Below are 24,154 nucleotides of genomic sequence, written 5' to 3' on the forward strand. Positions count from 1 at the left end.
CTTAGAAAAGGCCACTGTTACATCCAAGATATTTACTTAAAAGATAAGGTGACACACTTGGCCAAACCAGCTCCTCAAGTGTTTCCTGTCATCAAATAAAAATTTAAGAGCGCTAAGTGACCCTTACTCCACCCCTTAACAATAATAAACATTTTTAAAGGCAAGAAAAGTATTATTTTCTTGAAATTACTCCAGAACGTTACACCCACCATGACAGTGTAAAGCACAACAATTAAGACAGCTAAAGTGGCTATCACTCTGAGGTTGGGACCTTCTTCGCTCAGGTCCTACACAGCTTCGATCACATGCAGCACCACCCCAGTACCTGCTGTTCCTCTACCCACTGCCTTGAAGCATTATCGCCAGCCATGCAGTATCCTGCTCCACCAGTGTTAGTTTAACAGCTGAAGTGACTTTGCAGGTAGTGAAGCTATTTTTTCAGAAGAATTAGCCTAATAAAGGGGGGATATGTGGATGGACTTGAGAAATGAACACAATTTAAATACACAGGGACAGTACCTATAGCATGGAGATTAAAGAATCCTCTACTAGAGACGCTGGCTTGTTGGAACAGATCACCATTCTGAAAAACCTCAGCTGTTTATAGCTACGGTACAGAATAGCCAGCACCAATCTCTCAGTACCGGCATTCTTGCTGTCTTTTTGAACAGTTACATTTTCATTGTTATCATCGTTTTCTTTAGATGCATCACAATCAGTAAAGTCAAATGTGGCAGACAGAAAAAAAAAGGGTCAAGTGTTCGATCTCACCAATCAAAATGACTCAGAGCTTTCAAAACAGTGGCCTGTGCTGAAAAGGCATTATTATCTCTTTGGTGGATGGCATAGTACAGCTGCAGGTAACCATAGGCTTTTTATCGTAACAGACTTGTAACTATTTAATTGTACAACTGTAACCAAAATTATCCTACCTAAGTGCCTGTGGCGTATTAAAATTTGGCCGTGACTCTGTAACATTATCTTCATCTTCTGGACCTTCATCTTCCATGTTTGAGAAACCCATCTCGTCCTGAAACTGACAGCAAATGTGTAGCAACAGTCAGGAATAGAAAGCTCAAGCAGTGCATTTACCATCATCTGTCTTCAGCTAATAAAGCTCATGATGATCCTTTTAGCACAGACATTCACCTCTGCAGGGACTTACAGAAGTTCCTATGTATGTTCTTTCCAAAGGCTAAAATTTACGCTTTTATGGTGGGGCCCTTTGCACTAAGCATCTTACAGAGACCACCCCTTTATGGCTTTAGGGACTTCATGTCAGATCCAAGATCTATTCTTCAGTGCTATACCAAATTTATCACTTACTGTCTCAAACAGCTCCTCCATCAGTTCATTCACTTCCTTTTCTGCAAGTAAAATTAAAGAAGTATGAAGATTCCTTTTCCAAGAAACACTTAGCAATCCTGTCATAATATCAAGTCATTTAAGGAATCTCTCTTGCAAAGAGAAACCTTCCTCTTGCAGAGAGAGGACCAAGAAGGAAAGGCTCCTGATACTATATCCCTTTTTAATGCTGGGCCCCAAAAAACTTCAGCCAAGACTGTTTTGGTTCAAAAACGTAATATAAAAACTAATTTTCAGAATTAAATTTACAGTTATGTTACCTTGTAATAAGACCTAAACCAAGTGCACTTTGCTGAAAAGATGAAAAGCAGTATGTTTATAAAACGAACTCAAAGATTGTAAGGACTTGGAGAAAATTTAATTACACTCAAGTCATAAGGCAATCATTCAATTCTGAATTGGCTGAAGCTTTATGAAAGACTGTACTATCACCTATGTATTATTCTTCAGTCTTTGCTACAGGGTGAAGTTGCATCTGCTGGCACAGCAGCTCTGGCTAGATCCTTTCATGTATTCACAGAAAGCCAGCTTTGCACAGAAAAGCTTTTCAAGTCAGTACACAGATTTATTTATTTTTTTAATTAGCCAACACTGCAAAATCTTCGCAACAAAACACTCACTTTTCAAAATATATTACTAATCCTAACAAGGAAGAATGGATCCAAAGAAGGTGGGATTCCCAAAGGACTTACTGGTAATTCTCACAGCACGATCATTTCTGAAATCTTCTGTGTCTGGTTCATCCAGATCTTCCAGGAAGTTGTACTCGGGGTCATCATCATCATCTGCTTCATCTAGTAAGAAGCATGATTTGAAAAATCACTACCCTGCCCCAAGACCAATCAGTTACCAGGAGCAGAAGCACTTCATTTACTACCTGACCAGGCACAAAGAGGGCTACAATTACTGCTTGAAACTGTATGAATGTTCCTTTTTATGGAAGTGATATCAAGCCCATCTTCTTTTCAAACTGAGCTACTAGCATCCTTATTTGTAGCCATCCCCATTCTAAAGAAAAGCTAGATTCATTCTTTGTGACCTGAGTTTCAGCTAAATTTAGGATTGAAGTGGTATTATTTCACTTTGTGTTTTATATTCAATTTGCAAAACTGTAAGGAACTAGTAAATTCAGGACAAAAGGAAGTCAAGCCCCAAAGCTTGTTCTTGTTTCTCCTTGAAGAATAAAATAGTTGTTTCTACCAAAACAAGTCATGTCCCTAACAAGGAGCATGACACACTCAGATTCAGGTATATCAATGCTACCAGCTTCAGGACCCAGCACAATGGATTAAGGGCTAAAACACGTAACTTTTAGTTTTGGTTACCAGTTACTGCATGTGCTGGCTAATAAATATTTACAAGTGAGACACCTGAAGTTTAAAAACCCTCACAAATGTCCAGAGAGAAGATGAGGAAAGCTGATGGCATGCAAAACATGCATATTACTAAACAAGATAATGGCTACAGCCAAGAACATCATGTATAAACAGAAAGAAAAAGCTCCAGGCTTTCAATGTAACCCCTAATTCCAGTGAACAACAACAACGACAATGTATCTGTTGTATACCTTCATTCTCCACATCATCGTTCATGAGTCCTCCAAGCCACCTTTTCCATTCTTCATCATCTGCAGTGTTGGGATCATACATATCAGGTGTGATATCTGGGGCTCGGAGCTCAGCCTCCAGCTGACCCAGCGGAACATCCTTCAGCGGTCTCTTTGATCGGGTTCGGAAGGCAATGAGGCTGTCTTCCAGAGACTAAGAGGTGAAGGAAAAGCACAACGGAATTACAACAGCTCTGCTTTCCTCAGTTTCTCCAGCAGTGGGATTTTCACCCCAGCCGAAAAAGCCCAATACCAAAAATGTTAAGATTCCTGCCACAAAGCATCATTTACTTTGGTAGCCTGAGAAAAGTAAACTTCCATTACTCTTGCTATTAAACCACTATTGTTTATAAATATATTATTGTTCATTTATCTCATCCTAAACTCATATCTGCTACCATGGAAGCAATCTCCATTTGCAGTATTTGATTGTTTCACGTATGTTTTACTGAGTTTGCCCTCTTTGCTATCCGACATTAATCCCGAGCAGCAGCAGCACAGGACTGTCTCTTCATGACCCCTCACCCTTGCACACTAACACAGACCAGTAATATTTTTCTGATTATTAATATGAAACAGTGGTTCTCTTTACAACCAAGCTTCCTCAGGTGCTAATCTATACTTGTCTGCAAAACACAAATAAGCTGACAGGATATCTTCCAAAAGGAAAACTATTTTCCTCAATTATGTAAATGTCATAGAATTACATCTAACAGCCAGATCAATGGCAGCGAGAGACCTATGAGCATAAATAGTGCAGTTCCAATACAAGAAACTAAAAGCACAGGTCACTAACAACACTTTACTAACAGCTACCTCTGTTCTCTCACAAAGCTAGCATCCTACACACTATGGAGATTCAACTTCTTTGAAGTTACAGAAGGAGAGCAAGATGCAGCAAAAGTGAGAGCAGAGAACACCAGAAAGCTACCTTCCTTCCAACAAATTTTATTCAAATTAAAACCACACGATTACAGCATCCCCCAAACCAGTACCTGGTAAGAATCCATGCACACTGGGCTTGAAGCCAATTCTTCATCCACTGCATGCAGCTTCTCCATGAACGTGCTGTCTTTGTTTTGCTTTGGTTTAGGAGGTGGTGGAGGTCCCATGGGAACTACTTCAGCACTAATATGTCTAACAACAGATGTAGTAACCTTCTCCATCTAATTAAAAACACCTTTGTGTTAAAAGGTTTTATTTAGAACATAAATTTCCAAGGACAGAATAAATCTCCTTTTCTGCTTGACCAGTGTCTAGCACAATAGAAATGAAATAAACGCTTCACAGAAGGAAATGGATTCTTCATATTACACTCAGTTTGGTTTTCAGAGTACAAATAAATTTACTATTCAAAAGACTTGGAGGAAAGGAGACGTTTGGAACATTTGAGTATCAGTGTCAACATTACTAGAGCTGATAAACCTGAACACTAGTAACTGTGGCACACCCCCAGCCCTCCGAAAACCAAACCCATGACAAGTAGAACATGGAAAAATCACGTTTATTTTAGACTAAGCTCTTTCTGCAAGGGATGCACTTCACTACTTATGCAGGAACCACTGGAGTGGGACCCTAAAGCCACATAGCACCTGTAATGTCACACAGCTTTAAGCAATAACGTGTATTTTTGCTTTTGCATTAATAATTTAGGACTAGTGACTGAAAGTTTTTTCTAAAGGCAGCAAAAAACAAGTTCACCTCGCAAAGCGTCCCGCCTTCTTCATCAGATGATCGCCTTGTCCTAGATCGTTTTGCTCCCCGAGGAGAAGAAGCAGTGCTCTCTACATCACTTTCCAGTAAGCTCTGTAGCACAAAAGATGCAAAACGCAATCAAACAATCATGCCACAATCAAACACTGCTTCAACTAATATTCCAAAGACTCCTTTTTAGCCAAATGAATAAAGTAGCACTGAAGAAAGATTACTAGAATGTCCAGGACAACTTAAAAGTTTTCACGTGTTAAAATAAAGCAAGCATTCTACTACCTTAAACACACAGGTAAGTCCATGCATGCTGAACGAAACAGGTCTTTGTACAAGCTGCATTTACCTCTTCTGCAGTCTCATCCTCATCCTCATCATCAGGCTGGTACTCTTCATCAGAAGAATCATCTTCCTCAAGAGGAATGTCCACAAACTGAGGAGGCTGCAACAGAACAGAAAAAAGGCGTCAACTTTTTAACGGTGGACTGTCTTGCCTGTAAGAGTGCATGTCTATCAGGATCAGAGATTTCCAACTGAGGAAAATCCCTGAAGGTCAGAGAGGAAGGAGACTACTGACAAAAGCTGAAGAAACCAAAGAAATTACTAAAGTAAGATTGGTTAAGCAAAGGAAGTGATTTGAAAAGGTGCAAGAAAATTATTTAGCATTTATATGACGGAAACACTGCATGAGCAGACACTATTTCAAAGACATGTTTCTAGTACTTGAATGGCCATTCACTCCTGCTACACTGCTGAATCCTGCCTACACCTAGGTAACAAATCTTTTGGAGCAGGCAGAGCTCAGGAAAAGAACCTGAGACCAAGGCCACATTTCCAGGCAGTCCTACAGCGTATAAAACAGTCCCAGGGAGGAGCATGTCATCACCTCCCCATGTTCTGTCTTCCCCTGAAGGCAGCTCTTTTGGGCCACCTGCGCTCCTGCTGCTACGTTAACTGCATTGCCCACCCTGTCTGCAATGCTCCTGGTCACCAATACTCCCAACAGGAGTCTGCTCCGCCCCTCCAAAAAATTCCTTGCTCAGCAAGGTGCCTTTAAGTATGGTCTCCGATTTCCCAGCAGTAGTTCACTTACCTTCACCTCATTTGCCTTCTTAATTGGAGATAAATTCCATGTTGGAATCACCTAAAGATAGCAAAACCACTTTAACTGTCTTTGAAAAGCACGGTGTTGCACAGCTTACACAATCTATCAAATCACATGAGTACTTGAGCTTGAGCTCTCATTCTCCAAAGTAGCCAAGTAACAACAAACTTCAAACAAAGGCTTTCTAAACTGCCTGCATGATCTTTACAAGCAATAACGTTAGTATAATGGATACTGTCAATTCACTGCATTTTCTAACTCTCACCTTGTTCTATTCTGCTCATCTAAAATGAATTCTATTTTACATTAACTTATTTTTTTCATTTTAAGAATAAGTCACTTAAAAGTGCACTTCACACTTCTTTTACAATAATCAAAACCATTCACATAAGAGGAGGGTGCAATAGTAAAAGCAGATGATGTACTTACCACTCCTTTCTCCACAACTTCCTTCAGTTTAGAACGAGTCATTTTGGGCTCCTGAGAGTTTGAAACAACACAACAGCAACCTATTCAGCTATTTTCCTTAACTGCAAACTTTTCCCCAGCAACTCTTCACTACAAGACTTGTCTCTCTTTTTCAAATCCACTACCTTTTAGACATGATCAAAGCAGCGTCAAAAATAACCCCTCATAATTCTGTTTCATAATTTAAACTCATACAGAGACACTACTCAATTCATCCAGGTGGCAAATCTGGTAATGAAACTTAAATTATGGTACCACCTATTCTCTCCATACCACATCACGGACCAAGAAGATAAACTGCTGAAGATAGCGTGCATTTGGAACAACTGAAAAAGCTTTTTACTTACAAACAAAGGTATATCTTCTGTCTCACTGATGGCTGCTTTCATCATGGCAACCACATGCTCATTTGTGATTACTTCCTACAGGGACACACAAAAAAGTCTCCTTTACATTCAGTTTGTTTAAAAAGAAATCTACTTAAGGAAAGATGATGGATAAATACTCAGCATACAATATACTTTGTACGATAAATTATAATAGAATTATATTAAATATATATTATATACATATATTACATAATATATAACATATAACATTATAGAATTGTATGATAAAAAGATTGTTCAGTGATTAGACAAGAAAATATGAAGCACAGCAGCGATAGAAACATTTGCACTATATATCTGTGAGTGCTCCACAGAATAAATCTCCAGCAGAAGAAAACAGGCGCAACAAAAGCCCACGCCAATTTCCCTTCCCCCATGTCATACAACCAGTAAAATCTGCCTACCCCAGCCACATGAAAAATGCTGCTATGAACCTGCAACAGAAAACTCACAAGCTTTCAAAATAGCAAGGCTCTAATTCTCCGGAGAAAGTACGTAATAATCTACTCTTTGAAACCTTGTGCTACATCATTTCAGAAAGCATTGTATATATCTGAAAGAAACAGGGGAAGGCAGAAGAGACCCCGGTATCCATGACTACATTTTCTGACTGACACCATAAGGTTCCAGGGAGGGTAGGCGACAGATATTTACAGCCCTTCCACAGCACCGTGTGACAGAGAAAGGCATTAATTTACAGCACTTGCACAAAATCAGCTGATGAATCTGCCTGAAAGAATCATGGCAGTCTCCAGTTTGTTTGCCACAGGGATGGCAAAAAGGGAAACATATCTGAGATCACCCGGATTAGAACATCACTAGCTGCAGGGGAAAAAAGAAAAGCACAACTTGCGATCCTGTGGGAAAATAAATACTACTGCTCTCCAGACCCTGCTTGTGAGATAAACCAAAATCTAAACCTAATATAGGTGTAGAATTAAGAGTTTCACTACACAGCTGTGACAACGCGAATACTCTTCTTGCAGTTCATTTATAACTGGAAATTCTGTGATGTATTTTGATGTTGGTTTGGGTCATTAACCAAGAGTAATGCATTTCTGTCAACACCACTAGAATTCCGTCAGGACTTTATGATGAAACAGTTCACTCAAAACAAGAAACATTTGAGTTCACAGTGTTACACCGCCTCAGCTGGAACCAGAAGCATGCATTTTAGTTCAATTATTACTGTACTGCAGTACAGTAAAACAGACCCATTTGCCATTGTAAATAGATGGAAGTCAGGGATCGATACCTATTAACAAGGCCAGGTCCAGGTAACTTACACAGACACCACAGGATTCTCTCTTTACAGCTTTTTATAGCAGAGGTTAGGACACGGGTGCCTACCAAGTCTTCCTCGTCCATGAAATCAAGTGCTGCCATTGCTACCATACTCAAGTCTAGCATGTACTTTCTCAGAAAGCTGGGCACTTCTCCACTCCCCGTGACAGTCCCACCGCACTCACATGCAGGATGTTTCGCACGTTGACAACTGTCAGGTTATGTTGTTTAGCTCCATCTTCTAAGGTGCGGTCAAGGGTATCATCCAGCTTGATGTCACAAGACAAAGATCCTTCCTCTTCTTGACTTTTCCCTTCTCTTTTCCTTTTGGTTGCCTTCCTCCTCCTCTTCCTTCTCTCAATATCCTCTCCATCTTGCTCCTCTGAAAATGAATAAAAATGGAATCTAAAAATTCAGGTACTTCACACTCAGCACATTCTGACAATGTAAGTATTTTTTTTAAAAAAAAGCTAAAATTCTGCAGCTACTGAAGTGGCAGCAGCTTTCCAACAGCTGATAAGGAGATCATCCAAACGGAGATGGCTGTAAGAACCAGACGCAGTTTTTTGAACAATGGCTTCACATTCTGTAGGACCTGAGTGGGTCACGTTAGTCAAGCAAATAAAGGTTATGTATTTGCCGTTTCTAAAAGTGATTTGACAGAATGGTCTCAGCAGCCTTTTTACATCTTTTCCAGGAGGTGTTTTAAGTATGCCATCCAGATTAAAAGTTGCAAAACTCCAGGGGCCATACAGCAAGAGCAGATGACAGTTTCTAGGACTTAAAGTGCTCCTCAGTTGGTGCTGCTCTGCTGACTCAGGAAAATGAAAGAATTGTAACTTCCTCCAAAGGAAAGCAGTGTTTTTAGTAACAGAAAATCACAGAGGTCAGCTCCACCAAGTTTCATTGGATACCTACAGTTTATTTAGCCACTGAATTACAGGAGCATGGGGTGAAAACTTCAAAAAAACATCGCACCTAAACAGCCTCTGCTGTAGTGCACACATTTCCAGAGTTCTGCATCTACTGCATCAAGTCACAGGTCTGTCCCTTGCACAAAGCTTATGCAATGGAATCAACTGCCCCAAATCCTCATTTTTCTCATCACTCTGCTGGGGCCACTCACCAGCTCTAATGTTCTTCAGTGGCTTTACCATGGTAGGACTTCTAACAGCCAGCTGCGAAGAACTTCTCACTGGAGACTCTGGCACTGCAGACTGGTTTTCAGTCAGATACGGATCTCTCTGTGAATTCATTTCCACTTCTGTATACAGCTTAGGTGTTTTCCCTGTAAACAGTATACGCTAAATTGTAGTCAGATATGCCATACAGACAGAGCAGAGTTAAGAGGCTGCTGCAATTACAGAAGTTTATCACGACCCATTCAAAACTGCACAAGTCTAACCCAGCTTGTGAAAGTGATGCAGGCAGGCTGAACGCTGCAGCAGCAGTCCCATCTTGCTGGAACAGCTCCAGGTAAAGAGATCTCCAGCTATTTCAGTCTTGTTCCCTCCACTACCAGTTCTGCACAGCTACGCTCAAAATTGTTCCTGTCAAACGATCCAGTCACAAAAAGATGATCTGTTTAAAACATGGTTGTACTCCCTGTTGTATAAATGCAACCACAGCAACAAATCGACAGCAGGCACTCCTTCACCCAGACAGGTTATTCACAGCTAGCCCAGCACAGCTGACTGCAACCTTCAGATGCAGTTTCACAGCCCCCTTGGGCCACTTTCAAACTACACTACTGCTGACAGCAGTGGCTACGTGCCCTTCTCACTCCTGCTCTGCAGAGTCCTAGAATACAGCTGGGAACGGAATCCTGTTCCATGCTCCTTTCTCCTGACACAAAAGTAGCTTTCAGTCAAATCAGTGAGCTGATCACAGCAGCAAGAGAACCAGAGATGACACTTTTCACAAGGAAACAAGGAAGCGCCGTCCCTTTTGCTGCAGCCTGTAGTTACACAGGTATACGATTATTAAAAATCAGCTGAAACCTAAAGTTTCACGAACACCTTAATCCAGTAAGAAAACACACTGTCATCCAGTAAAACCAGCTCCCCGACACTGCAGCAGCTGCTGCTCTGGGCTGGCACAGCTGTTGCTGTAGCTGCACAGAAAATCCGATCAGGGAGTTGATCCAGATGGAGAGGAAGAAACACCACCACCCCCACACTTCCCTCACACCCCCACTTTTTTTGCCAGATCCACTCTCCAATCTAACTGAGCTCACTCAAAGATGTATGTCAGAAGAGAAAAAGATTGGGACGGGCCATCTGAGGAAAGAACCACTCACTTCAGTAAGGTTAAAGACAGCTGGAGATACAGAATTACTATCACCTTGACCGTGAACACCTCTTGCCTCCCTTGCCAGCTCACACTTCCACTGAGCAAACCTCAGAGAACACAAAGCTCACCTGGGCTTTCCACAGACTTCCCAAATACCCATGTTCTGCACCAAACCCGCGCCTCGCTATTAACCCAGGGGCTACTTGCATCGCCTGTTGCAGGGGGGCTCAGCAGGGTCCCCCTGGACGTCTACTGCAAACGCCTGAACTATCTTCTGAGAATGATAGCAAATATGGACAAAAACCTCTGAAAGCCAGTATTTCTGGAAGCAGCAGCTCATGCTTTTGCTAGTGTCACAACTCACTAGCCAAACATTTGTTTTGAAAAACCAAAGGGCAGGTGGCCGCTCCACAGCGAAGCCTGGGCTCGCAGAGCCCTGCCAGGGCCAGCGGGAGCCACCCAACACCCAGGGCCCACCCCGCTGCCCCCCCGGAGACCAGCTACCGGGCGCAAGGCCGGGGGGGGCAAGGCCGGGGAGCGTGGGCAGGCCTGGAAACCTGCGCATTTTAGTTAGGAAAATTGGAAAAAAGCGAGTTGAAAGCGCCTGGTGCTCGGCGGCACTAGGGGTAAGCGGCTCCCCAAGTTCCCCGTGAGGTCTGGCCTGTGCTGAGGCCGGCGCCCCGCGGCTCTGCGAGCTGGACGCCCGCCGGCTCGAGGTGCGGCGGAAAAAACAAACCAGCCACCGGAGCAGCTCGGCCCACCGGGCCGGCCCGGCGCGAGGCGAGCCCTGAGCGTTACCTTCCGCCGCCGCCGAGGGGCCCTCGGGGAGCGGCGGGGCCGCGGAGGCCTCCTTCGCGCCCGGCGCCTCCGGAGCGGGGCCCGTGGCCGGCCTGCCCGGGAGCCTCTTCCCGCCCTTCGGCGCCGCTTCCCCGGGCCCCCTCCACAGGGCCGCGCCGCAGGCGGGCTGCCCGCCGGCCCGGCCCGGCCCCGCTCTGGCGGAGGAGGCGCCGCCATCGGCAGCCCCCGCCGAGGAGGAGGCGCCGGCGCCGGGCAGCTCCCCGTCCTCCCCGGCGCCGCCGCGCTCCCGCGGGCTCTGCGGCCCCGCCACGGCCGCTCTCCTCTTCTTGCAGGGCAGCATCTTCAGCGAGAGCGACATCCCGGCGCCCACCTGGAAGAGAGGAAAGCGGCTGGCAGCGGCACTCCGCCGCCCGGGCCGGGCCGCGCCGTCCTGTCCCGTCCCGCTCGCTCCGTAGGAAGCGGAAGCGCCGACCCCCCCGCGCAGGCGCCGCGCCGCCATGTTACCCGGCCGCGGAGCAGCCGCCGCCATGTTGGCGGCGCAGGGGCCGCCGGCGCCGCCGTGACGACGCGGGGCGGCGGGAGCGGCGAGCGCAGCCGCGGCCATCTTGGCTGGGCGACCTGCCCGCTGCCTAGCTCCGGGTCTCCCCCGCCCCCGGCCGCCGCCGCCGCCCCGGGGGGGTGATCCCGAGAGGGAGGGAGGGAGGGAGGGCCTGCCCAGTGCTGCCTCCCGCGCCCCCCGCCTCCGCCCGTCAGCCCCACTGCCGTGTCCCCACGGCGGGGGAGCGGGGTCACCGGCCCCGCCAGCCCACGCACACGCCCCCGCCGCGCCGCTGCCGCCCGGCCGCTGCCCCGGGAGGCGCCGCCGGAGCCCCGACACTTGCCGAGTCACCGCCGGGCGGCCGCGGGGCGGGGCCGACCGCCGGCTGGCGCGGGAGGGGCGGGCCGGGCCGCCGGGCGGGGCCGGGCGGGGCCTGCGCCGCGTCGGGACCAGTCGGCAGCGCCTGCATCCCGGGCGGCGAGCATCCTCCGGGCGGGGGCCGGCAGTGCGGCGCCTCCGCACCGGGCTGCGCATCCCCGCGGCCCCGGCCTCGGCGGGGCCATGGCGGAGATCACCAGTGTCCACCCCGGCTTCGGTGAGTGGGGCCGGGCCGCGCGGAGGGGCCCCGTCCGCCGCCCCGGCAGCGCCCAGGCGAGGCCCCGCGCCTCCGGGCCCGGGCCCCGCTCGCCGCGCGATGAGCCCCCCCCCGCCCCCCCCGCTCCCTGGTGGTCCCGGCTCCCGCGGGCCGCTCGCCTCCCGCCTCCCGCCCCCCCTCCCCCGCGGCAGCCGCTCCCCCCCGCCCGCCGGCGGCGCCTGGGGCGGTGCCAGCGCTCGACCCCGGGGCCGCGGCGGAGGGGCCGGGCCCGCGGCCGGCCCGGCGGGGAGCAGGTGCGCGGCGGCCCCCGCCGCATGACGTGATGGCGGTGCCGGGCCGCGCCGCGCCCCGGCCTTTGTTCGCGCCTCCCCGGGGGCCGGGGCGGCTGCGGCACCGGCACCGGCGGCCCGGCGAGGCGGGGCCTTGCTGGGCGAGGGGCTTCGCGGGGCGGGGGCCGTGGCGGGCCGAGCCGGGGGCGCTGCGGGCCGGGCCCGGGGCAGCAGCCACAGCCCTGCTACATCATCGGGGCTGCGCGGGCCGGCGTGGCCGCGGGCCAGGCGGTGGCGGGGGCCCCGCGGTGGCGCGGCTCCCGGGCCGGCCGCGGACGGACCCTCCCGAGCGGTGGCGGCTCGGTTTTAAGATGCTTTTTCCCGGTAGTGCGGTGGGTGCCCGTGTCGGTTGGGTTTCTCCAGGCCCGAAGATTACAGGTGCTGCCCCTGCCCGGCCTTCGGCAGCAGCCGGCCTTCCCCTCGCTGCACCTTGCCTTTAAATCCTGAAGTACTTAGTAATAATTCTCCATACTACATCCTTTATCCCCTGTACAACACATCTGCTCACCTTTTACCATCTGTCTTCCCTGGGACCCGTGAGCCACGTGCTGTCATAATTTAACCGCTGGCCGCCGTATGGGTATAATCAGCAAAGGCCAGTTTTAAAAGGAAACTTCCGATGAATTTTTTTTGTCAATTGAAAAAGAATTCCATATCCCCAAAACCTGGGTTTGTTTCAGCTAAGTCCTCGGATCACATCAGAACAAAGATGTCTTGTACAAAGTTTGAACAAAAAAGCACGGTTCTGCTCTTTTGGGGAGGGGAGACAGGCTGCGGTGCCGTTCAGAATGGACGTTGTGCATAGCAAAGTGCATTGAAAGTTGCAGGAGCTTAATTAAAATTGGGTTTAGGCAGCTGTACCTCAGGAGTTTTCGACTGTAACGAGTCATGGAGACAGGACTGATGAATATGAAACAATAAGGTGTAAGTAGGAGCCTTCAGCCAGGAAAAGAGGGGTGTCACAAGCAGCACAGAGTAGGGAATGATCGCTCCCTGTTTCTTCCACCGGCAAGAACAGGCATCAGATGAAATGAGGTGGGGTGGGCTCAAAATAAAAGCCCTGGTTTTCTCGTGCCACATAATTAAGCTGAGGAACTCTTTGCCACAGAATGCGATGGGAGCCAAATCTAAGAGTTAAGATAATTCAGTGGAAGAAGGATCACAAAGACTTGCTAAAGTGCTTTCTAGTGTGACTGCTGGTTGCTTCTTCTGAAGTTGTCCCATCGGATCTGCAGGAAATGAAGGTAGAAGAGCTGGTTCTAAGAAGACACAATAGAAACAAAACACACACACACACACAAAAGAGATCAGAATAAGAACAGAATTTTGGCATTTGTCCTTTTTTTTTGCGTATCCACTGAAGTTGTTAATATCTGTATATGGCTGAGTTGTATTCAAATTCAAAAGACCACTTGCCTCCTTTCAAAGAGGGAACATTAAATAACAAAATTAAGGGGTTTTTTTGGGGGGGGTGTTTTGGTAATATTCCAAATTCTTCTTGCTTTCATTAGTTGAGTCCAAAGCTATACTCGCAGTGGGGTCTGAGAGATTTATCTGTGACATTGGTCACCATTGCGAAAGACTTCCCGTTCCAGGCAGGGAAGGCTTCTCTCTAACCCAAAGCGACTTTGCCATTTTTGCAAAAAGGAGACATATTTGCTGGAAAATCAGAGTTTTCCCTAAGCCTATCAGATATTTAGATTATAGTCCGGCAGTCTCATCTTCTTGCCTGTTAACCTCAATAAAATAGTAATGTGGAAAGAACAGAGAAAATACAAAATCGAGGTGCTCTTTGTAGCCTCAAGTATGAGGTTGGAAGATTGTTTTGTGCTGTTTGTGGTACAGAATGAAGACAGGAAGATCAGACAAGCTTACCTTTTTTACTAGCTGTTCCATTTAGCTGTTGCTATGAGTGTCATGATGATTTTTGGTTTTCCTTTTTACTGTGGAAGCAGTTTGTACAATTTGCGCAGAAAGAGACATAGGGTCAGAGGGCTTTTTTGTTTGCTTGCTTCTCCACATCCACCCACCCCCCTCAAAAAAAAATTGCTTTAATAAGCAGTAGTACAGTAACAAGTTGCAAGAAGAGCCTGGCTCTACCTTCCCTATGACCTCCCACCAAGAAACTGAAGACAGCAAAAAGATCCCTCGCTTTTCCTTCCCTTTTAAGACTGAACAAACCCCGTTCTTTCGGTTTCTCCTCATCTTCCATCTGCTTTCCGTTCTCCATCCACTCAAACTTTTTCATCGTCTTGGTGGCCCTTGACTGGAATTGCTGGAGGATGCCAGTATAATGTACTGGGGAGCTCACCAGTACTGGCTTCGTTCTGTATCTTGGTGATACTTCTCCGAAGTCAGCCGTTACAAATAGAAAATAAATAGCATAGTTGCTAAAAATTAACATAGTGCCTTTTTATTCTGGCTTGTCATCACTGAAGAACCATAGTTGACACAAGCTCTAGAAAATATCAGATAATCCCTAAATCCAAATACAGGATTTTCTGTCTGTTGTTTCTGGACATTGGATTTCCACATGAAATTTTGTGCATCCCATTGGCCCAGGATCTGCCACGAGGGGCTAGGACAAACCAGTCACACATTTCAGGCCAAAGGGATTTTTAAAAAAGTGTTAATAAAGGATAACTCCAGATCCAGTGTTATGGCCATATTTATTGCTCCCTTCTTGTTGTTAAAATAGAATTGTGTAATGTTTCTGAACAGGGCGTTAAAAAAAACAAAAATAATGCTTCCTGCAAATCAAGAAACCATATTCCTGCGGAGCTGTGGAGATGCTGGTAATGCGGGAGCTCGATTTGGCAAGATCAGGCAATCAATCATTTGAAATTCTTAGCACATGAAACACAGGTCAAGCATGCCTTAGGAGTGTAAAACTGGTTCCCACATGGGAAAATATAAATTTAAGGATGTAATTTTTTTTATTCTGGGGAAGCTTTGATACCAAGATGGTTGAATTAAAAACAGCGTGGTGGTATGGTATCGATCTCTGTCCGGATGTGCTTGGCCCTCTAGGGGCATGGCCACTGTGAAGGTACGAGCTCGGTCCTGACTGCCTTGTCTTCTCCGCAGATGTCTCGCCAGTTGTGGCAGGCCTCATTGGTGCTACTGTCCTGGTGGTTTCTGTCTCCGTAACAGTTTTTGTGTGGACATGCTGTCACCAGCAAGCAGAAAAGAAGCACAAAACCCCACCGTATAAATTCATTCACATGTTGAAAGGCATCAGTATCTATCCGGAGACCTTGAGTAACAAGAAGAAAATTAACCGAATCCGGAGAGACAAGAATGGCACTCCTAAGGAGACTGGAAGGGGAAACCTCTTGGTGGATGCTGCTGAATCTGGTTTAATAGGCTCTGATAAGGCTCCTGATGGGCCAAACGCAGCCCCCCATGTCGACCAGCTCCCGATAAAAGTAGATTATGGAGATGAACTAAGTCCAGATCAAAGCCTCACTCCAGGAGGAAGTAAAACCTCCTCCCCATCTTCTCCAGGGGATGACGTCATGTTGGGCGAACTGACTTTCTTAGTGGACTACAACTTCCCTAAAAAAGCGCTGGTAGTTACCATTCAGGAGGCTCACGGGCTGCCAGTGATGGATGAGCATACTCAGAGCTCTGACCCTTACATCAAGATGACAATTCTTCCAGATAAAAGGCATCGAGTGAAGACTCGCGTACTTCGCAAGACACTGGACCCAGTCTTTGATGAGACCTTCACCTTCTATGGCATCCCGTACAGCCAGCTCCAGGATTTGGTGCTTCATTTCCTCGTGCTGAGCTTTGATCGCTTTTCTCGAGATGATGTTATTGGAGAAGTCATGGTGCCCCTTGCAGGGGTGGATCCGAGCACTGGAAAGGTTCAGCTGACCAGGGAGATCCTCAAAAGGAACATACAAGTAAGTCGCTTTGTATAGTGTGACACAAGACTCCTTGCATTGTATTTGATTCCAGTTCTTTTCATCCAGGAGCCTCCATGGTTTAATAAGCAGAAATCCTGGAAATCCTTAGCTGTGAAACACATTTTTCCACAGATTCGTGTTACTAGTAGCGCGATGGCTGTGCTCTTTTAGCTAGGCAGTTCTGTGCTTGTGGTTCTGGTGATTTGATAAGGCATGGTCACTATTTAGGCCTAGAAACGATGACTGTTATAATATGGTCTGACCATGTTAAACACCTACACTTGTAATTATCTACATCTGAACTGTTACTGTAAGCTGTAAGTAAGTGGGAATGCACCAGCGGAGTCTGACATGATTCCTCTTGTCCTGGAGCAGATGCCTAAATCAGCTCAGATGAACCCACCTTGGATGACGATTTTTTTCTCACTCAAGAAGACAGTGTGTCTAAGATGGCTTTGCCAAATGTAGAGATCTAAAATTTAGGTGAAGTGAATCCCACTCTTAGTGTCTGGTGCTGTAAACTAGAAAGCTGAGCCATCCGTGTAAGATACTGAGGTTACGTTGGGGAAGGTGGCTGCTGTCCTCCAAAAACACATTGTCTTCTGGTAGGAGGGTGAGGTGGTACTTCAGATTTTTATTTTCTTCCTTAGTTTATTTCTGCTACCCGTCGTCCAGGTTCAACAGAAAACGGCGCTTGGGCTCACTTGTTGCCTTAACGTATTGGAAGTTGTTGCTGAGCTCTGTAAAATACTTCATTATGTCCCAGAGTGGCAGTATTTTAATTGAAAAGTTTTTTCAACTATATGGGGCACTTTGGTTTTTTTGTTTTGAAGTTCTTTAAAGGAGACTGTGTGTCAGTGACCTAAAACAAAGCAAAAGAATCCCAACAAAACAAGAGTCCTGGTAATTACTTTGCTTTTCTTAGGTTCTTGGGATGCTTTACATTATAATTAATCAAGTGGCTGGTTTAGGTTCTTTAAATATTCTTTTCAGTGCATTGACCGTATCTCTTAGAGGTCATAGATTAAAAATAGAGGAAAAAAGTCACACTAAATAAAAATAGTTTTAATCAAGGATTCAAATTATGTAACATTTATTAGTAATCAGAAATAGATTTACCTTGGTGTCAGGTGTGCATTCTTGAAAACCTGCATAGCTCCACAATGCCAAAGCAGCTGTTACGGAACAAAGTTTTCAATGTCAGGAAATTTCAAAATCTGGAATACAAAGTTGCATTTAAAACCCAGTAAATTATTACACAGATCCAAGCCAGCAGAGGCGTACCTCCCATCCTCATGAATATTCCCAATAATTTCTAACAGCCAGTCTGAGAATGCAAATTACTTGGAAGTAACGGCATTAAATTCCTTTGGATCAAAAGAACCCCCAAACCCTTTACAATGTACGCACACCCCCACCCCGGCCTCCCAATACTCTTTCTGGCTGCCGTATTCAGGTTGATTTCTAGCCAGGGAGCCAAAGTTCTGAATGTTTCCCTTCTGGGGCCAGGAACTTGCTCATATATTTGCTCTCCTCCCAAAATTTTGCATGAGCAGAATTACCCTTCTTTCCTTGCATTTGGAAAACTTGTCTGAAACACACAGGAACCACTCCGATAAGAAGAAACCACCAAAACCATGATGAACATTTTCCATTTTAAAGTTTACACGCAGAATTTTTTCCCAACTGAGTAACAGCAGTTGAAGGAACACCTTCATCTCTTGGGTGATTGCCAGAGCATTTAGTGTGACATTCACCAGTCTGAAGTGAGAAAAATTCCTTTTCTTGGGGACACCCCCTCGAGCCTTTGCTCTGCAGGGTTAGCAGTACCAGGCACCGCTGGGGGCAGGAGGAGGGCCAGGTACTGAAGTCAAGATCTTCAGCAGGCAGCTGCTGGCGTGGTGGCAGGGATGTGCAGCGATGGCAGCAGTGCCATTGGCGCGTTGCTGACACCCCGTGAGTTCATACCCATCGCTAATACCGTTTGCCTTGGTAGCAAATAAACTTAATCTAAATCAGTGCCATCTCAGTGAAAGCTAGCGAGTGCCATCTGGCAACCAGAACTAATTATCTTAGTATTACGTTACTCTTTGAGAGGATACACAGCAAGTTTAACTGAGTAAAGCTGGTTTTATCTTCATATACCTTCATCCTGTACCTTTGCAGGCTATGATGGGGAAGCTGTCAGAGCATACCTAGGGAACGTGAGGTGCTTGGCCATTGAAGCTCCACCAAAACTCAATGAAACTTAAGCTCCTAAACCCCACAGATGCCTCTAGCAGCAGACCTCAAAAGGCAGCCACAGCTGCTGTGCTCTGGGAAGGTGCCCACCGGGTTTGCCCTCAGGGAAACACAGAATTCCAGGGGCGAGGCTGTAGTGATGCTTGCTGAGCTCAGCAGGTGTGGGGTGAACAGTGCAGCATGATTGACCTGATGCCACTTGCTCCTTCTCCCAGGGGCTCCTCCTGCCCGAGGCACTTCAATGGCCTGCGGCTCATTTTCCAACTTTTTAGGCATTTATTAGCACAAGGAAAGGAAATTCTGGTGACCTCCACCAACATTTGCCCCTATTTATATGACTGTCTTGTCCTAAAAAGTTCTTTCTGTTTTGGGTTTTTTTGTTTGTTTGTTTGTTTTTTCACAGAAATGCATTAGCAGAGGGGAGCTGCAAGTCTCCTTGTCTTACCAGCCGGTGGCACAGAGAATGACCGTTGTGGTGCTGAAAGCCAGACATTTGCCAAAGATGGATATCACTGGCCTCTCAGGTAGAAGCTATTTTCTCCAGCTCTAAATGCATGGGGGGGAGGGGGGGGGGGGATCCCCAATTTCCTTTTCAGATCTTTTCACCCGTCTTATCTGAAGGATTTCTTTGCGCATTTTTCCTCAAACTCTTTCTAAGGGCGCTGGGTCGCTGCGAGTAATCCATCCCTCGCCAGCAGATGGTTGTACAAACAAGACCACGTCCTTCCTGCTGTGAGACCAACAGTTGCATCTTTCTGGCATCGCCGGGGTTGTGGATGAAGACCGTGTTTTCCATATTTAGCAGAATCTCCGTGTTGCTTTTGGCCAGAGCGCGCAGGCTCCGTGTCTCCACGCTGCTGTCACTCCTCGCTGCCCTTAGCAGCGTTTTTGCCGCGGCACAACTGCTGCTCGCTGCATCTGCCGCAAACCCTGCCCCTGGAAGAGGAGAGTGAAAGAGGGCAAGCGTAAGAAAGAGGAGTGATAGACTCAGAATAGAGAGGGGCAAATTCATACAACATTAGAAAAAATGCTGCTTTTTTTTTTCTTTTTTGTTGTTTTGGCTGGTTTTGTTGTTCCTCTGTTTGGGGAGAAGAGCAGCTGTTCTGGTTTTCCTATTTTGCAGTTGCGGATTCTCAGACTCCTGAATCCCCTTAGCAAAGTTTCCTTCAGGATTATGGGAAAATGGTTAGAATCAACTCGAGAGTCAATAACAGACTGACTGATAACAAATTTAGTCCTGGTTTTGTGGCTTTCTTCTGTACGCCTCAGAAAGAATGCGGACTAGGCTTAATTCTCTATTGTAGGCCTTAATTTTTTTTTTAAAAAAAAGCTTTCTATGTGTGGTCTCCCACTACAGAATAAATTTTTTGGTAAGTGTTCTTCTCCCTGCTGAATCTTGTAAGGTTAACATCACTTCTTTATGTGATCTTTACATTATGCATAAGCTCATCATTTCAGTTGGATAAAAAAAGTGAAAATTAACTAATGTCAGCTGGGCAAAAACTTGGGTTACATGAAAAAACCCCACTGTGTGCGTGGTATCTTAATTTAAATCCTAAACAAGTACCCGCATAAAGAGCGAGCTGACTGATAAAGTGAGGCTGATGGAGACGTGAAGGCTTTATTTTAAACTTTCTTCTTTTTCAGTACCTTCCACTAGAAATGTTTTCCATCTGCAAGTTCTTAAAACTGTTTTGACACTTTGTTGGGCCATTTTCTGAAACAGGGTAAAAATATTTCTTGTTATAGATGACAGCAAAGAGTGAAAGTTTTGGCTAGTCAGGCACTAACCTCATCAAAAAGCTGCCCATTTGGTATTTCTGGGAGTAATTACTGCCATTTCACGTGCAACTTGCTTCCCCTCCCAATCCCCATGCAATGTCCATGAAGAACTTGGGCTGCTAACATCAGCTGGTTGCTTTGCAGTGAGAAAATACGCCAACAACACCCCCCTCCTGGGGCAGCTGGAGTGAGTAGCCAACATTCACACCGTTTACTTGAGCTCGCTCAAGTTCAGTGAGCTAAAACCTACCCGTTACTTGCAGGAGCATTGCTGGGCTGTGTTATTAGTTTATTTCTCTCTCTCCTCCAGCAGATCCGTACGTTAAGGTGAATGTTTATTACGGAAGAAAGCGCATAGCAAAAAAGAAGACTCACGTGAAGAAGTGCACTTTGAATCCTGTCTTCAACGAATCCTTCATTTATGATATCCCCATTGATCTCCTTCCTGACATCAGCATTGAATTCCTAGTTATCGATTTTGACCGTACCACAAAGAACGAAGTGGTGGGACGGCTGATTTTGGGAGCACACAGCATCACTGCAGCTGGTGTGGAACACTGGCGAGAGGTGTGTGAGAATCCTAGAAAGCCAGTGGCCAAATGGCACAGCCTGAGCGAATACTAGCAGAGGTGGCGGCAGCGACAGCCGACTTGTAGAACAGACTTAAACCTTGTTTTAGCTGTAGAACTAAACTTTCGTAAGAAGCAGCAGCTGATTGGTTCTCTAGTGATGTGATTTTGCAGGGCACTAAAATTCTAAAGAGCATTAAATGAAAAAAAAAAAAAAGATACCACGAATATATATAACAGTGTAATCACGCTATTGCATGCCTAATACAAACTGAAATTAGTATAACTACCAATATCAAGTTGCAGATTTTAATACAATTATCTGTCACTATGGAAGTTGTGTTTGTGCCGAACTGTCTTTGCTGGTATTCACCAAGATTGGCCTGTCTTTATTAGGCTTCTCCCAAAGTTTCTGAATTCTGCTGTTTAACCTCTAGTTTCTTGTTAGTTTGCCTGCCCATTGGTTCTTGCAGTTCTGTTCTTTGCTGGTTTGGGAGTACCAACCGCATTTCCGTATAAAGGTGGTTTAGAATTCTGCACTAGCGCAAAAGGAAAATACAGGGAAAATGGCACTTTCCTTCAGAAAAGAAATAGTTCTGTTGTCAGGTACCGAAATACTTGCCGTTGCAATGTGCTTGTGGAGGAGCTGTAAGGTCACAACATCAAAGATTTGCATCTAAAACTCAAACACCAACAAACTGATCGCGTTGCTTTTGCCAACATGGAAGTTAGCACAGGCATGATCTCAGAGACTATCAGAACTGGGGAAACTCTGCTCCATTGCATTTTATTTAACCCTGTCTGTGCATGAAGGGCTGAAGAAAAAAAACCAAAACCTGATATGTCATTGATTGGTTAAGGAAGCTCTTGCTGATTCTTCTAAACATTGAATGTGAAATTCTACATGATTGATAAGTTCTGTTATCGCGGTGTAACATACCTGAGACAGGAAAGAATCTTGGGGGAAGGGGTTTTAAGTAGAAAAATTACAAAGCCTCCCTTCATTCCTGCTTGAGTCAATTTGTGTTGCATATGATCTTGTAGTTACCCAGAGCCAGCTCTTAAGAAAAGGAATAAACACAGGGGAAAGCCTGTCACAACAAAATGTGTCGGGCTCTTCAAGAAGTTAATTTTCAGAGTTTCAAGGCAGCTCGAGTTCATTCTTAAATTGTGAATGACTTCTGAGACTTGGGCTATGCTTACCGTCACCTCTGAAGTGTAAAACCGTTACATGGCGAGCGTGACCTGTAGCACTTCAGGCTATTAACCCTGACTAGTCAGAAGTTTTGAACAGAAGTTCATAGAATCAAGTTCCATGATCACAAGTTTGGAAGTCGCTGCGTTAGATGTGATGGTAACGCCCTCACCTGTCAACTGGCTTTGTACAAGACACCAGCATCCTGGCAAGTAACGCGATTTGGCTTCTTATCACAGTCAAGCCAGGAAAGATACAAGGATGATAATTGGCAGAACATAATCAATTGTAAACGTTGTTGGTAAACCGAAAGAAATAGTTACAACCAGCTGTAGAAATTAAAATTATTTCTGAACTCTCCAATGGAAATACAAAGCAGAAGTGAGCTTGCAAAGAGGCACGTAGGAGACCGCAAATTTTCAGTAAACATTTTGTTGATTCCAGGCAGCCAGTCTGTTCTGTGCCCTGTGGAATGTAAATAATGTATTATAATTAAAAAAAAATCAAGATCACTTATTAATTACTTACAGGACTTGACTACTGAATTTTAAAGCCCTGTTGGAAAAATGATCCTTTCTACCTTCATACTAATGAAAGTAGAGTAATTGAGCAAGGCTTACTCAGTGTCCTCTCCAGCCACCGTGTAAAGCCACAGCTGCTGGGAAGGCTCTTCGTGCAAACAGTCAGCACTTTGTTAGTTGGCAATACTTTGGCGTCTCTTCCTACGAAATTATTTTTGGAAAGTTGAATTTTCTCACCCATAGCTAGTTACTCATTGAAACTTCCTTCCAGGCAGAGTGTCCCTTTAGCAACAGAAGTCACACTGAAGCTGAAGCTCTCTATTTCTCGGCCTTGCATGGCAGGCAGAAGCATGGACTGTGTTCGTGCTTTATCGATCCTGATTACGAGGATTTCTGCCTGAGGTTATTAGATTTTATCTTTGTCTTAAATGCTTTCTAGCTCATGCTGTATTGGTGGCTCACAGCCACAAACCAGAGAACGAGTTCTCCCTTGGAAATTGGTGTAGATCTATTTCAACCCTAGTTTTTGCACTAAGCAGTTGTGTTGCTGAAGTTTAGCAACTGTCACGACTTTTCCTCAGAACATGCTTTCCAGCACCGCTCCAAACATCTGGATAGGACATACTAACAACAACAAAATTCCCTTTTTCCCTCCGGTGTGAAAAGCATGCTTAAGCCTAGATGATCTCCTTAAGATTCCTTTAGTTGAAAAGGAAAGATGAACTTCTTGTCAAGGAAACATGCTCAGGGTAAATAGACTTAGGCTATCGGGCAGATAGGAGTAGCTCCAACACTCTTCTGGAATAATAGGAAACTGAAGATGTGCAGATATATATTTTTTAAAACGTAAAATAGACAGTAAGTGACAGCGGACTCACTGTAAAATCTCCCAGGTGTGGTTATTCTTTACCTTGTGTCTTCTATTGTAAAACTAACTTGGACAGTTACAACTTTGTGTGAAAAAAAGAAAAAAAAAAAGGCAAAAAACCTAACTCAACATGTGTGAAACTGCATAATGCTATAAGCTAATCTACATTATGTAATGCTATCTTGTATGTTGAATTTGTTAACGCACATCGAGCGTGCAAATAAAAATGAAATCACTTTAGCTGCTGACTGTGTGCCGTGTTTGACCGTGGGCAACACATCCATGACCACACCGCACACTTTTAAGAATGTGTTTCTAAAAGCATTTATTTCTGCTGTGGCAATCCAAGGGAAAAGCACGCACAAAACGTGCCTCAGAGACACAGAGGAAGGTGACAGAATCCTGGCCAGTGATGTAGAACATCATCACTTAAGCGCTAGCGCATACAGAAACTTGGTACGCAGCGTTACAGTTTGGCACGAATGGATATTCGTTGGCTAAGCTGAATCGAAGTGAAAAAATAGGCTCAGGTGGGCAGGAAAAGAGGCCGTTTGGCTCAAAGTTCTGTGATTTAGAAGCGTTCCTGGA

The 24,154-nt window shown here is 45.7% G+C and overlaps 2 protein-coding genes across 11 annotated transcripts in view; one reads left to right on the forward strand and one right to left on the reverse strand.

Annotated features, from left to right (window-relative positions):
• Positions 1-11,923, reverse strand: part of LOC102056417 (GON-4-like protein) — a 32,123-nt gene extending 20,200 nt beyond the window's left edge. For 4 of the 8 annotated variants that reach the window (XM_055696557.1, XM_055696555.1, XM_055696553.1 and 1 more), the window contains exons 1-13: positions 11,015-11,755; positions 9,051-9,212; positions 8,110-8,306; positions 6,599-6,673; positions 6,213-6,263; positions 5,772-5,822; positions 5,025-5,120; positions 4,673-4,777; positions 3,967-4,137; positions 2,933-3,125; positions 2,058-2,159; positions 1,327-1,367; positions 933-1,036 (exon numbers count right to left, since the gene is read on the reverse strand). In XM_055696557.1, coding sequence (XP_055552532.1) covers positions 933-1,036; positions 1,327-1,367; positions 2,058-2,159; positions 2,933-3,125; positions 3,967-4,137; positions 4,673-4,777; positions 5,025-5,120; positions 5,772-5,822; positions 6,213-6,263; positions 6,599-6,673; positions 8,110-8,306; positions 9,051-9,212; positions 11,015-11,618 — 1,952 coding nt within the window. In that variant the 5' untranslated portion in view covers positions 11,619-11,755. Of the gene's footprint in view, positions 1-932; positions 1,037-1,326; positions 1,368-2,057; positions 2,160-2,932; positions 3,126-3,966; positions 4,138-4,672; positions 4,778-5,024; positions 5,121-5,771; positions 5,823-6,212; positions 6,264-6,598; positions 6,674-8,109; positions 8,307-9,050; positions 9,213-9,329; positions 10,714-11,014; positions 11,756-11,895 lie in introns of those variants that run through there. The other 4 variants (XM_055696556.1, XM_055696560.1, XM_055696559.1 and 1 more) reach the window with 4 other exon arrangements.
• A 52-nt stretch (positions 11,924-11,975) lies between these two features.
• Positions 11,976-23,806, forward strand: SYT11 (synaptotagmin 11). Of its 3 annotated transcripts, none has more exons than XM_055696770.1 (4): positions 11,976-12,147; positions 15,564-16,387; positions 19,035-19,158; positions 20,727-23,806. In XM_055696770.1, the coding sequence occupies exons 1-4, from the start codon at positions 12,114-12,116 to the stop codon at positions 21,035-21,037; spliced, it is 1,293 nt and encodes a 430-aa protein (XP_055552745.1). In that variant the 5' UTR covers positions 11,976-12,113; the 3' UTR covers positions 21,038-23,806. The 3 variants fall into 3 exon arrangements, with proteins under 3 accessions (XP_055552745.1, XP_055552744.1, XP_055552746.1); XM_055696769.1 differs by having other exon boundaries at positions 19,035-19,155; positions 20,724-23,806; XM_055696771.1 differs by having other exon boundaries at positions 19,035-19,155.
• The last annotated feature ends 348 nt before the right edge of the window (positions 23,807-24,154 follow it).

The sequence above is a fragment of the Falco cherrug genome, chromosome 19 (assembly GCF_023634085.1).
Source record: "Falco cherrug isolate bFalChe1 chromosome 19, bFalChe1.pri, whole genome shotgun sequence".
NCBI lineage: Eukaryota > Metazoa > Chordata > Aves > Falconiformes > Falconidae > Falco > Falco cherrug.